General features: G+C 41.1%; 1 protein-coding gene across 1 annotated transcript in view; it reads right to left on the reverse strand.

Annotated features, from left to right (window-relative positions):
* Positions 1 to 13,887, reverse strand: part of ADAMTS20 (ADAM metallopeptidase with thrombospondin type 1 motif 20) — a 165,456-nt gene extending 151,569 nt beyond the window's left edge. Inside the window, exons 1-2 of the mRNA XM_036251991.1 lie at positions 13,797 to 13,887; positions 12,800 to 13,161 (exon numbers count right to left, since the gene is read on the reverse strand). Of these exons, the coding sequence (XP_036107884.1) occupies positions 12,800 to 13,161; positions 13,797 to 13,887 (453 nt within the window). The remainder of the gene's footprint in view (positions 1 to 12,799; positions 13,162 to 13,796) is intronic.
* Between the last annotated feature and the right edge of the window lie 711 nt (positions 13,888 to 14,598).

Genomic DNA, 14,598 nt, shown 5'->3' on the forward strand with positions numbered 1-14,598 from the left:
CTAACACCAGACTGTTAAAAGTGGAGGCATAAGAAATTCTCCCCAGTGTTGTTTGACTGAAAATATAATTGACTGCATATATGAATTACTAAAGGAGGTCCCTATGAATTGTTCCAACAAAAAAATTTTGAGTACACAATGGCATGTGTAATGATCATGGCTTATATGAGTTCTTGGCAAACAGGAAGTTTTTAAAAAAATAAGATTAAAAATTTCCCAGAATAGACAAAAATCAGTAAAGACACTGATAGTTTCCATACAATTATTTCTTGTCTGAACAAGAAATTACTAGAGCAACTCAATAATCAGTCATCAGAGAACATTCGTGTCTGACATGCTGCAGAATGGTTCACATAAGAAACTTCAAAAACTACACACAGCCACTGTGAGCTACTCTGTGAGAATACTGTAGAAGCCAGATGCAATGTCTGGTTTTATGACATCTGGAAACTGTTTCTTTCAACCAAAAAGATTGCATTGCTTTAAATCCCACCAAGAAATGGTGACATTAACTGTCTAGGTGGTCAGGTTAGTCCCTGAGGGCCTCTGGAAGAAGGGAATCTACTGGGTAATATGAGAAGAGGGTAAGCAGAGCACAGGGGTTGTGGCCTCGTGACAAGTATACACCAAAATTATTAAATACTGACCTCTACTTTGGCAAGAGTATACTAATATTATGAGATCAATAATATGACCATAAAAATGAAGTTTATAGTTGATATATGAAATATTAAGACCAGATAACTATATATTTTGTATCAATGTGTATCAATGGACTGAAAACAAAGTCTCATTAACCATTATGTTCTTATAGGTAATCCTAAGATTCAGCTCCATTTTCATATCTTCTATAGATTTTAGAAATGTGTAAATAAATTTCTATTCAAAAATGTTTAAATTATGTGATAATACTGATACTCATAAGAAAAATACAGACGTTTCAGAAAAGCAAACATTAGACACACATGAAACAATTTCTGGCAGACTCTTAGCCCCTCTGGTTCTTGGGCCCAAAGCACTTAAGGAAACTAAACAATACTAGTCATGGTTCAGTGATTTAATAAAAGAGAAAAACATGTAATTACCAAGACTTCTAAAAGTGGAAAACAATGAACTATATAGAAATGAAAAGAAAACATTGGTTCACATGTTTGGGATTAAAACAACATTAATAACTAAATAGAATCTACATATATGTCGGGGTAACAATTTTCTAAAATGGTTGTGCATAAAGGGATATTTTTAAAATATTAATTTGATTTTCATTTGTTTCCTCTGAACGTCACACTCCTCAGCAGCCACCAGAGAAAGGAAAGGTAGATGCTACCTGAAGTAGAAAGCTGGAAGGGGAATGGGTCAATAAATGAGATGTGAAAGAGGAACTCTGTGGATTCAGAAGAAAAGGGTAATCAAGGCAAAGGAAACAGTTGGGAAGATGCATGTGTGCTAACTTCTCCACTGGGGGGCTTCAGATCTTGGAGACAGAGGTCATGTTAGACAGTTTAAGGGGATGGCCAAGAGAAGTGTTTCAACATGCAATGTGGGCTTGAGAGAAGGGAACCTCTGAAAGAGTCCCCATCACACACACCAATTTAGAGGTGTGGTGTGGCAGAGTTTGACAAAGGACAGCACCAAGTTCCCCTTGATTTTCAAATACCATGGATAGTTTCGGACCCTTAGAGGGATCTGGGAGATGACCAATAGCATCAACAAACCACCCTACATGGAGAGGATGCTACAGTAGGAACCAAATGGCACTTATGTCTGAGGGCTGCACAATGAATGCATCAGACAAACAAAAAATCAAATAGGCGTTGCAGCCAGAACTCAGAGGGATATGCAGCACCAGTGAGAGCCCAAGGGAGGATGAGTCAGTGAGCCTAAACTGAGCAAAGAAGAAAGGCCACAAGTTCTCAGCTCAGAATTCAACTGCTGGTACTAGAAGGATGCAAAAAAACTAAGGCACAAAGGATATCAGAAACTAAAGGAATTGGAGGACAGGATGAGTTTCCTACCTTGCTCCCAAATACAAAGATCTCAGAACACTGTATGGCCCAGTATGGGGTCAGTTTTCATCAGTGGTCAATGTATGCTTAAATCCAGCAATGTATAAGACACTACACATTAATAGGGAAAAAATGAGGAAATCACATGCTCACATCAACATATTCAGGAAAATCATTTTGATTAAGTATGACATCCATTCGTGATTAAAAGCAAAACTAAAACAAAGCAAAGAGCAACTATGAAAAAAGAGAATTTCTCTAAGTTAATAAGAATGTCTAAAAACGTCAACCTTAGGGTTTGATGGACTAACGCAGGTCAAAGTTAGATAGATCATCAGTCACAGACAAAAAATCCCAAAGATAAGTTGGGAAGCAAGCAGGAGCAGGGCCAGAAGTTTGCACCATTGATATCCAGGATATTGTATCAAGACTGATCAGCAAACAACTCAGCTGAGCCAGGTTGTGGGTACCACATTTTTATCTGAATCTGAAGTCTAATCTGAGACTAAAAAGAGGTATCTGATATAATAAAGAATGGACTCTAGCCCTGGTCAGTGTTGCTCAGTGGTTATAGAGTGTCAGCCCGCACACTACTGACTGTGGGTTCGATTTCCCGTCAAGGGCATGTACCTGGGTTGCAGGTTTGATCCCTGGCCCTGGTCAGGGCACTTGTGGGAGACAACCAATGTGTCTCTCTCATCTATCGTTCTCTTTCCTTCTCTTTCTCTCCCTCTCTCCCTTCCACTCTCTCTTAAAAAAGAAAAAAAAAAAAATCAATGGAAAAAATATCCTCAGGTGAGAATTAACAAAAAAGGACTCTAAAACCTACCACCTACCAGAAGTGCTGCTGTTTTATGAAACTATTAATCTAAAGAAAGTTAATGACAGCCTGGGTAGAAATAAAATATACAATCAAATATATTATACATATATTTGTTTTACTGCTAATATCAAAAATGAGCAAGATTTTTAAAAAGTCAGTAATTTCATTAATAATTTAGACTTATAATTGGTCATAATCACACTACTAAATATTTCTACATCCTGGTACCTCTAATTATTTATTATATAACTGGAAATTTTCTATCTCTACTATGACTGATGTCCTCAATGTAGCCTTACAAAGATAAAGAAATTAAGATAGACTGAGTTACATAGGTATGAAAATATGTTTTTAAAATGTTAAATCAAATTAAATTCTGATACATCAATAAGTCCATCAAAAGCAAAATGCATAAATGAATCAGGTTAATAATGCATAACTTAGACCACTATATCCAAGTTGACAGTGACAAGAAAGGATGAACTCCTGTTAAGACTTAAACATTTGCAACTGTTTTCTGATTTCAAAAGGGGATACTGAATAATCATTTAAACTATGCCAACATTATGAATCAACATGAACAGAAACATCACTCCTAATAATGTTTCCCATCTGGAATGTTTTCCATGCCGAAAAACACTAAATCAAGAAAACATATTGAGATTTAAAGATGGCTGGAGTGTAGGTGGAAGCTACATTCCCCTCCTCCCAGTACCAACTGGATTTACAGTAATCAACCTGAATAACCAACTGAATAACAGCTGAATGAGTATTATAATGAAGAATTTACAGAAGAGCCACATAGATAGTGTAAGAAGGGCAGAGATGCAAATATGTCTGGCTCTTGTACCTATGTGTGGTAGCTGAGAAGCCAGAAGGATATCTCAGCTGCAAAGATTTTCCCTGAGGAGCATGGTGTCTCAACCACAAGTTGCAACCCCCAACCCTGAGCACCAGCGCTAGAAAGAGGAGTCTGTGTAGGAAATCAGTGGTCCACTAGGAAGAGGAGGGAATCTGCTAAAAACCTAGGTGCTCTCTTAAAGAGTCAAAGCACAGGATCTTGCTCTCAGACACTCATCTGAGGCTCTGGAAAAGGGAAGGCTATTAAGAGCATATGGGAGTCATAAAGAGAAGATCTGGTGTGGCCCCCAGGAGAGATCTGGATGGTCAGCCACTGGGGTCCCAGTCCTGAGTACCTATCCCACACCACCCTCAGGTGCCACATTTCCAGGGTCAAGCATTCCTATTCTTACAGCACCAGCCTGAGAGTGCACTAACCTGAACCTCCAACTGCTGGCAACACCACCTTGGCAAGCTCCAATCCTGCAGAAATGTCTGTGGGCTGCACTCAACAGAAACCTCTGGTGTGCTCTTTCTGGAGAAGCTCTAGGCAGACAGTCATTAAGCTGTGTAGCTTTAGAACAGTGCCAGTCTTACTCCCATCCTGAAGGGTCAGCTGGCACCACCCCTAAACAGAGACTGTTTGATCTGTCCTCCTAAGTCCTGTAGCCCTGCTCTGATGAGCTCAGTTCTGTGGTGTTGGGGCAGTGGGAAGAGAGTGCTTCTCAGAGCTAGGATCTCTGGAGTCTGTCCCCCTCAAAGGCTCTGGTCTGGCACTTGGATGGGCACTGGGTTGCACAGCTGCAGAGTGGGGGGGGGGCAGTGAAGTACTTACAACACTCCTATAGGCTTGGCCAGCACCACACCCAATGGAAGATGCTTTTGATCTGTCCTCCCAAGTTCCAGGGGTTCTGCCCTGCTGACCTTGCCCCTGCATTGGAGACTGCTGGCTAACACCCAACATGAACCTGTTGTTTGCTCCTCCTAGGGGAGGTAGAGTTGGAAAGTCTGGCAGAGATGGAGGAGTATGGCCCTGGAGTAGGGACCACTTTCTCCCCACTGAGTGCCTAACCACACTGCCCCCAAGTGTGGGACCCACTGGTCCCATCTTCCCAACCCTGGTCACCCCACCCTATAGAGCTCATGCCCTGTGGAAGGGTCTGTGGGTCATGGCCAGCCTGGGCCCACTCTACGTTCTTTCTTTGGAAGGCACTGTGGGAAGTGCAGGCAAACTCAGAGGGTAATGGAAGATCTTTAATTAATCTGCCCTCAGCTCAAAGCTGGAGGAAGCCAACCTTTCTACACTGCTAGGCCCCTCCCACATACACCCAGACCCAGTAAAGGCAGCCACAAACAGTGAATAGCATGTTTGCTCCAGACAGGCAGTCCAAGGCAGGTTACATAGAACATCTGACACTATATATCAACCTGTACTGGAACCCTGCCCAAGAAGACCCAGAACCCACACAACCAGTGGTGGGTTTCAAACCATACCAAAACTTGACACAACTAGCCACACAAGTGACAAACCCAAAGGGGTAATTGTGGCAGGCACCAGACCCTGATAAGAATAACTCCGCCTTGTGGGGAAGACAGCCCCTGCACAATGATTCACACATAGTGTTTGACATCTATCCTTATAGTCACCAGCCTGAGGATTAACTCCACCCACAAACAAGACAACAACATTCAAGACTCAAATACAACAGAAGGGTGCACATAAGAAACATTCCTGGAGCACTTGGCTCAGGAAGATTGTGCCACTGAGTCCCATAAGACAGCTATATCATAAAACCATTATAACCAGTTTGGGATTCATAGCAGATCTACCTAAAATATAGTCAAACACAAAAAGGCAGACAAAATGAGGAGGCAAAAAATATGCCCCAAATGACGGAATAAGAGAAATCCACAGAAAAAGAACTAAATGAAATGGGAGAAACCAAGATATCAAAGACAGAATATAAAACTATGGTTATAAGGATGCTCAAGGACCTTAGGGGGAGAATAGATTATCTCAGTGAGAATTTAAACAAAAAAAGAGTAAACATTAAAAAGGACATAGAAACCATAAAAAAGAACCAATCAAAAATAAAGAATACAATATCTGAAATGAAGAATACAGGTTAGCTAAAGCAGGAGTGAATCAGCAATTTAGAGGACAAGATAACAGAAAATACCCAAGCTGAGCAACAATTACAACAAAAAAGTATTTTTTTAAAAATGAGAAAAATCAAAGGGACCTCTGGAACAAAATCAGGTGTAACCACATCTGCATTATTGGAGTACCAGAAGAAGGGAATGAGCAAAAGACCAAGAACCTGTTTGAAGAAATAATGGCTGAAAACTAACCTAACCTGTTGAAGGTTAGGTAAGGGGGATGCTCCCCCTAAGGTCCTTAAGCATCCTTATAACCATTGTTTTATATTCTGTCTTTGACATCTTGGTTTCTCCCATTTCAGCAAGGAAAAGATACACAAGTCCAGGAAGTACAGGGTCCCAAACAAGATGGTCCCAAACAAGATGAACCCAAAGAGGCCCACACCAAGATAAATCATAATTAAAATGGCAAAGGTTTCAGATAAAGAGAGAATTTCAGAGCTGTAAGAGACAAGCAGTTAGTTTCCTACAAGGGAGCTCTGATAAGACTGTCAGCTGATTTCTCAACAGAAACATTTCAGGCCAAAAGGGATTGGCATGACACATTAAAAGTGATGAAAAGCAAGGACCTACAATGAAGGCTTCTCTATAGAACAGGCTATTATTTAAAATTGAAGGGGAGCTTCCCAAACAACAACCAAAAAAAGCTTAAAAAGATCATTACCACCATGCCAGTATTGCAAGAAATATTAAAGGGACTTCTTTAAGAAGAATGGAGAGAGAGTGACAGAGAGAAAGGAAAATATAGGCATAAAAAATAAAATGGCAATAAATAAGGACCTCTCAATAACAGTTTTAAATATAAACAAATTAGATGCTCCTAAATCAAAAGACATAGGGTGACTGTGTGGATAAGAAAACATGACCCATATATATGCTGTCTAAAAGAGACCCACCTCAGAACAAAAGATACACACAGACTGAAAGTGAAGGGATAGAAAAAATATTCCATGCAAATGGAAATGGGGGAGAAAAAAAAAATCTGGAATAGCAATATTTGTATCAGCCAAAACAGACTTCAGAACACAAGTCATTAACAGGAGACAAAAGAGGTCACTACATAATACTAAAAGGATCAATCCAACTACAGGATATAACCCTTGTAAACATATGCACCCAACATAGGCACACCTAAATGTATAAACAAAATCTTGATAAACTTTAAGAGAGAGATGGACAGTAATTTAGTAATAGTAGGCGATTTTAACACACAAATGACATAGGTGAATAGATCTCCCAGACCAAAAAAATAAAAAAATCAACAAGTAACAGCAACCTAAAACAACACACTAAACCAGGTGGACTTAATGAATATTTACAGAATATTTCTTCCCAAAGCAAAATATACATTCTTTTCAAGTGCACATGGAGTATTCTCCAGGATAGACCACAGGATAGGACACAAAACAAGTCTTAATAAATTCAAGAAGACTGAAATCATATCAAGTATCTACTCTAACTACAATGGTATGAAACTAGAAATCAATTACCATTTAAAAAAAGACACTCAATAACTCTCAAACATATGGAGGCTAAATAAAATGTTATTAAATAATAAATAGGTTAACAATAAAATCAAGAAAAAATCAAGTTACCTTGAGACTACTGAAAATGAACATACAGCAATCCAAAATCTATTGGAAATAGCAAAAGCAGTCCTAAGAGGGAAATTGATAGCACTGTAGGCCTACTTCAAGAAGAAAGAAAGATCTCAAATAAACCATCAAACCCTATACCTAATATAATTAGAAAGAACAACAAATGAAGCCCAGACTAAGAAGGGAGGAAATAATAAAGATCAGAGCAGAAATAAATGACATAAAGACTAAAAAAAACAAAACATCAATAAAACCAAGAGCTGGTTCTTTGAAAAGATAAACAAGATTGACTAACCTTTAACTAGACTCAGAATAAAAGAGAGAGGACTCAGATAAAATCAGAAATGGAAGAGAAGTAACAACTGATACCACAGAAATAGAAAGAATTGTAAGAAAATATTATGAATTAAACAACCTGGGTGAAATGGAAAAATTTATAGAAATATACAATTTTTCAAAATTCAATCAGGAAAATTAAGAAAATTTAAACAGACCAATTACAACTAATAAAAATAGAATCATTAATAAAAAAAAAATCTCCTGCCTGGTCGGTGTGGCTCAGTGGATTGAATGTTGTCCCATGGACTGAGAGGCCCCATTTGATTCCTGGTCCAGGCACATGCCTGGATCATGGGCTCAATCCTCAGATGGAGGTATGCAGGAGGCAGCCAATTAATGTTTCTCTCTCACATTGATGCTTCTATCTCTCCCTCCCTTCTATTCTCTCTCTAAAAAATAAAAATAAAACATATTATTTTAAAATCTCCCAACAAACAATGATCCTGGACCAAAAGTCTTCACAGGAGAATTTTACCAAACATTCAAAGAAGAACTAACACCTATCCTCCTCAGACTATTCCATAAAAATTCAAAAACAGGGAAGACTTTTAAGCTCATTTTAAGAGGCCAGCATTATCCTAATTCTAAAACCAGATCAAGATATGACAACAAAAAATGATAGGTTAATATCCCTGATAAACATAGATGCTAAAAACCTCAACAAATTACTAGCAGATTGGATCAAACAATACATTAGAAAGATCATAAACCACGATCAAGTGGTATTTATTCCAGGGATGCAAGGTTGGTACAATATCCACAAATCAATAAACGTGATACATCACATAAACAAAATGAATAAAAACCATACGATCATATCAATAGATGCAGAAAAAGCATTTAATAAAGTCCACCACCCGTGTATAATAAAAACTCTCAGGAAAGTGGGAAAAGAGGAAAAGTACCTCAACATAACAAAGTCCATACACAACAAATCCACAGCCAACATCATACTCAATAGGCAAAAACTATAAGTATTTCCCTTAAGATCAGGAACAAGACAGGAATGTCTGCTTTCACCAATTTTATTCAACATAGTAATGAATGATCTAGCCACAACAATCAGACCAGATAAATAAAAGGCATCAAAATTGGAAAAGAAGAGTAAACTGTCATTATTTGCAGATCACACGATTCTGTATAGAGAAACCCTAAAGACTCCATCAAAAAACTACTAGAACTGATAAATGAATTTAGTAAATTAGCAGGATACAAAATTAATATTCAGAAATCAGAGGTATTTTTGCAAAATGAACTATCATAAATAAAAACAAAACAAAACAAAAAATCCCATATACAGTTACAACAACAACAACAAAATAAGGTGACCATAAATAAATTTAGCCAGGTAAAAGACCTGTACTCAGAAAGTTATAGGATACTGAAGAAAGAAATTGAGGAAGATACAAACAAGTATAAGCATATATTGTGTTCATGGATAAGAATTCACATCATTAAAAGTCATACTACCCAAAGAAATCTATAGATTCAATGAAATTTCTATTAAAATACCAATGGAATATATCTCAGTTCCAGAACAAATATTCCAAAAATTTAAATGGAACCACAAAAGACTTCAAAATAGCCTCAGCAATCTTGAAAAAGAACAAAGTTGGAGGGATCACAATACCTGATATCAAACTATATACTACAAGGCCATAGTAATTAAAAAAGTTTGGTACTGGCACAAAAACAGGCATATAAATTAATGGAATAAAACAGAGGGTCCAGAACTAAACCCACACTTTTATAGTTAATATTTGACAAAGGAGGAAATCACACGCAATGTGGTAAAGACAGTCTCTTCAATAATGGTAGTGGGAAAATTGGACAGATACATGGAAAAAATGAAACTAGACCACCTTCTTACACCATACACAAGAATAAACTCAAAAAGGATTAAATACTTAAATGTAAGAAGAAAACCCATAAAAATCTGAGATGAAAACATAGGCAGTAAAATCTGACATTTCTTCATAGCAATATTTTTTCTGATATAGCTCCTCGAGCAAAGAAAAAATAAATAAATGGACTACATCAAACTAAAGTTTTTGCACAGCAAAAGAAACCATCAACAAAATAAAAAGACAATTCACTGAATAGAACATATTTGCCAATGATATACTTGATAAGGGGTTAATTTCCAAGATTTATAAAGAACATATACAACTCAACACCAAGAAAACAATCCAATTAAAAAATGGGCAAACCAGAATAGACACTTCTCCAAAGAGAACATACAGATGGGCAACAGACATATGAAAAGATGTTCAATGTCACTAATCATTAGAGAAATGCAAATTAAAACCACAGTGAGAAATCACTTCACACCTGTCAGAATGGCTGCCATCAATAAATCAAAAAACAAGGGTTGGTGAGGATTGGGAGAAAAGTGAACTCTTGTGCATTACTGGGGAAATGCATGTTAGTGAGCCACTGTGGAAAATAGTATGGATTTTCCTCAAAAAATTAAAAATGGAAATGCTTCATGACACAGCAATTTCACTTCTGGGAATAAACCCAAGAAACCCAAAACATGAATGCAAGTGAATGTAGGCAACCCTGTGTTTATTGTAGGGTTATTTACAATAGTCAAGACTGTAAATCAGTAGATGAGTGGGTAAAAAAAGCTGTGGTGCATTTATACAATGGAGTACTACTTGGCCATAAAAATGAAGGAAATCTTACCTTTGACAGCATGGATGGACCTGAAGAGTAATATGTAAGTGAAATAAGCCAGTCAGGGAAAGACAAATACCATATGATATTACTTATATGTGGAATCTAATTAACAAAATAGAAACAGAATCATAGATACAGAGAACAGACCTACAGCTGTCAGAAGAAATGGGGTTTGGGGATCTGGGTTAAAAAGTTGAAGGGATTAAAAAAAAAAAAAAAAAAAAACCCTCACAGACTCAGGCAACAGTATGGTGATTGCCAGAGTAAAAGGTGATGTGGGGAGAGTTGAAGAGGGAAAAATGAGATAAATGGTCATGGAAAGAAACTTAAGTTTGGGTGGTAAATGCACAACAGAGTACGCAGATAGTATGTTATAGAATTGTACACTTGGAACCTGTATGGCTTTATTAACCAATGTCACCACAATAAATTCAGTTTTAAAAAAGGAAAACAGTCCAGCTGGTGTAGCTCAGTAGATGAGCATCGACCCATGAACCAAGAAGTTGCCGGTTCAGTTACCGGGTCAGGACACATGCCCACGTTGTGGGCCCGATCCCCAGTGGGGGGCATGCAGGAGGCAGCCAACTGATGTTCTCTCTCATCGATGTTTCTATCTCTCTCTCCTTCTCACTTTCCCTCTCTCTAAAATCAATAAAGAAAAAAAATTTTAAAAATAAATAAATAAAGGAAAACATATTGACCATGACAAATTTGCAGTAGTAAATATAGAATTTTCCAAACAAACTAAACATTATTTTGAAAGGTTCTATAAAAGAGTAGTTTTATTTCCTTTGTTTTATAGGTGGCCATGTAAATATTAGTGTGTTTCCACCATCCTGATGTTGCAAGCATTTTACATTTATCCACAGCAGTAAGAAAATTGTTGAAGTCATTCCATGTAAATGTAGCTCAAGATAACAGCATGAAAAAGACCAGAGACTTTTCAAATTTATTTAGTAATGACCTATTCACACCCAGGAAGACATCTTACATCAATTAACCTGAGAGGACGCATTATATATGGCCTGTTGAGAACTAGTATCAATTTATTTTACTTAATTTGAAAAAAAGAACACAAAACAGTGTTGATGTTCTGCAACTATTCTTTTAAAATTTGCTCCAAGAAAAGCTAAACTACCTGAGAAGAACACTAGAATCCTGTAACCAAAGTCCTAGTGGTTGTCTCTTCTTGAACATATATTTATCTGAGGAGTTCATGATGAAGTGAGCTGACGTTTTAATGGAAATGTTATTTACCTTGGAGTCCATAAACTTGGATGGGAAAGTGTTACATCTTCATTTTTACTAACCTCTGATACTTAACATTTCCTACAATTATGATTGTAAGTAAAAACCACACACTGTGACTGATACTTCTGTATTACATTAGACTTGATGTAGTTATCTAGATCTTTTATTGTCATCACCACTGGAAAAGACCCCTCCCCAATAGATATTTAATGCATGATCAAAGAAGTATATATCATAGCACCACAAATTGTAATAGTTGTGACATTTTTATTAGTATTTAAAAAGAAGCCAATTAGATCATTTTAAATGTGTAAAATAACATACAAGTTAGAAGAATTTAGAGAAGTTCCCCCAGACTGCCGAAGAAGTAAATGGCAAAAAGATTTAGAACCTGTTTTAGAGGGAAAGAAACAATATACTGGGTTCTGTGTGTTTCATTTCATTTCTTCTCTCCACGACCAGGTTTTTTTCAGTCTCTGTCTTTTACTCTTGTCACTCTAATGACCATTTGCTGGCACCAGGCCACTGTAGATAACTCTATTATATTTTTTAATGCAATGCATTTTAAATAGGCAGATTCAACCTCTTCCCTATTCTGCACTGCACAGATTAATGACCATCGACATACTATGGAAACCCCACTCTTCCTTTCAAAGCTTTTCTTTGTATGTATATTCATTCTTTTCCTTCTATCATCCTAATTCAAGGAACAAATTTAAGTAAGTGCAGGGGGTTATTCCTCAACGGATGGTCAGGAATGGATGTGTGTGAGTAAAACCACACTTCAGCTGGAGCAGAGGCCACAGGGCCACTCCCAACTCTCTCACCCAGCCTCTGTCTGACACTTTCATCAAGAGTCCCTCAGCTTTCCCAGGAGAGTTCATTTTGCCCAGCAGGTAAACATGCTGTTCTTCCCAACCCCTCACTGCAGGAAGGAGTGGCCTCCGGCTTGGGTTCACCTAGGTGTTAATCCCTCCAGTGACCCTCTCTGATCTCTTGGGTCACCAACCACTAACTCAGAAAAGCCCATTGCATGGCTACCTGAACGGAGCCCTTAAACTGGATCCCAAGAAAATGTCACAGGACCCGAGGGCGCTTACCAGGCCTCCACAGAGGCTGAAGACAGCGATGTGATCCTCCCGAGCATTGACCTGGCCCCGGTAGAAGCAGTGGCGCAAGTCTGGGGACACCGCGCTGCGTTCCTCCGCCCCGCGCTCGGGGGCTCCCAAGTGCACCTCGGTGTAGCCCTCGGCCAGAAAGCCCGCGTCGGCGCTCAGGTTCAGCTGGAATAGCTGCCCATAGGCGCTGATTCGGTAGTGGGTCCTGAACGGCGTGGGCTCCGGCGCCTCTGAGCTGCGCTTCCTCCGACTGAAGTGATGGCTCTGAGGGAACACTTCGCCGAACTCATTGACCCGCGCGGGGGTCACCACTTCGTACGAGGCCAGTGTCCTCACCAGCGCTTCTGCAACCACAGCGATATGGCCATTGAGCACCCCCCCCCACCACCACCACACACGTGTTTCCAAATCCCAACCCCAAACTTCTTCGACCATACGTCCCCGCCAAAGATCCTTGGTTCCAGGTCCCGAATCACCATGGGGCGCGACAAATGCACACAGGATGGCGAGCGCGCGCGCGCACACACACACACACACACACACACACACACACACACGTGCGCTCTGTGAGTGTGAGTGCTCTGTTTTCCCACACCCCCCGACTTGCTCCACCCTCCCCAGGCAAAGACCCTGACACTTACGGCCCTGAGCAGCCCACCTCCTTTCCCCAACTCTCTTCGCTTGCCCGCCACCGCCAACTCGTGTCCTACGGGTGCACGCGCCCCCCTGCCCCACGCGCCCCCACCGCGTGGTCCCGGGAGGGAGTCCTGTCCCCCCCGCACACGATTCCTCGAAACCCGACACAGCGGCAACCTCTCGGGATGCTTAAGAGGCTGACTAATCCGGCAGTCTCTGGAGCCCCTGCAGAGCCAGGGTTCCCCAACGGGCTAAACCACTCACTCCCCCGACTCGGTCCGGCTGTCCCGCTCGGGCCCCAAGCCCCCACCGCGCTGCTGAAGGCGCCGCGAGGCGACCTTACCTTGCCTGGGGTGGAAGTGAACTTCCCACGACCTGGTGATGAAGAGTGAGAGCTGGTAGAGCAGCCCCGTCAGCCACTTGGCCACCCGCATGGTTCCACCCGGGAGATCCCAACCCCGGAGGCCAACCCCAGCCAGCCGCCTCCCAGCCAGCCGGCTTCCCCCGCGCTCCGCTGCTTCTCCTCCCTCTCGCCCGCCGCTCTCCGCGCTGGCCGCCTCGGCGCCTCAGCAGCCTCCGGAGCAGCAGCCCCAGCCCCGGGCCGGCCCGTCTCGCCACACCGCCAGCCTCCGCTCCCTGAGCCGCTGCTTCATCGCACTGCAGCCCCGCAGTCCCCTCCTTGCTCTCGGCAGCCTCACTCCGCTTCCTGCGCCAGCACCGCCCTCAGAAGCTCTCTGCTTAGGTCCAGCTCTGCGCGAGGAAGCGACTCGACCCAGCAGGAACGGTGACAATATAGCCACCCCGAGCCCGGCCAGCGCGGGGGAGAGCCCGCCCCCAGGGGCCGGGCCCGACCAATCAGCGGGAGGCGCGGTCCCGGCTCGCCCACGGGCGCGCAGCCCACCCCCACCCCTCCGCTGCACGCGGAGTGCGGTCCCTGCGGGCTCCCGCTGTGGGCGTGCAACGTGGTGAGTAGCCCGAGGCCCAGCTGGACACCAGCCCGGTACCTGTAAAACCCCAAACTGATACAAGCTGTGAGGCCGAGGTCGATAGATAAGTGTGTAAGGTTTTTAGTTCTTATAATGAATTAACAAGCATCAAATGGAATGTTTCTGTTATTTATGTTTCACGGCTTCTCAAGCAAGATA

This window comes from Molossus molossus, unplaced genomic scaffold (genome assembly GCF_014108415.1).
Source record: "Molossus molossus isolate mMolMol1 unplaced genomic scaffold, mMolMol1.p scaffold_m16_p_10, whole genome shotgun sequence".
Taxonomy (NCBI): Eukaryota; Metazoa; Chordata; class Mammalia; order Chiroptera; family Molossidae; genus Molossus; species Molossus molossus.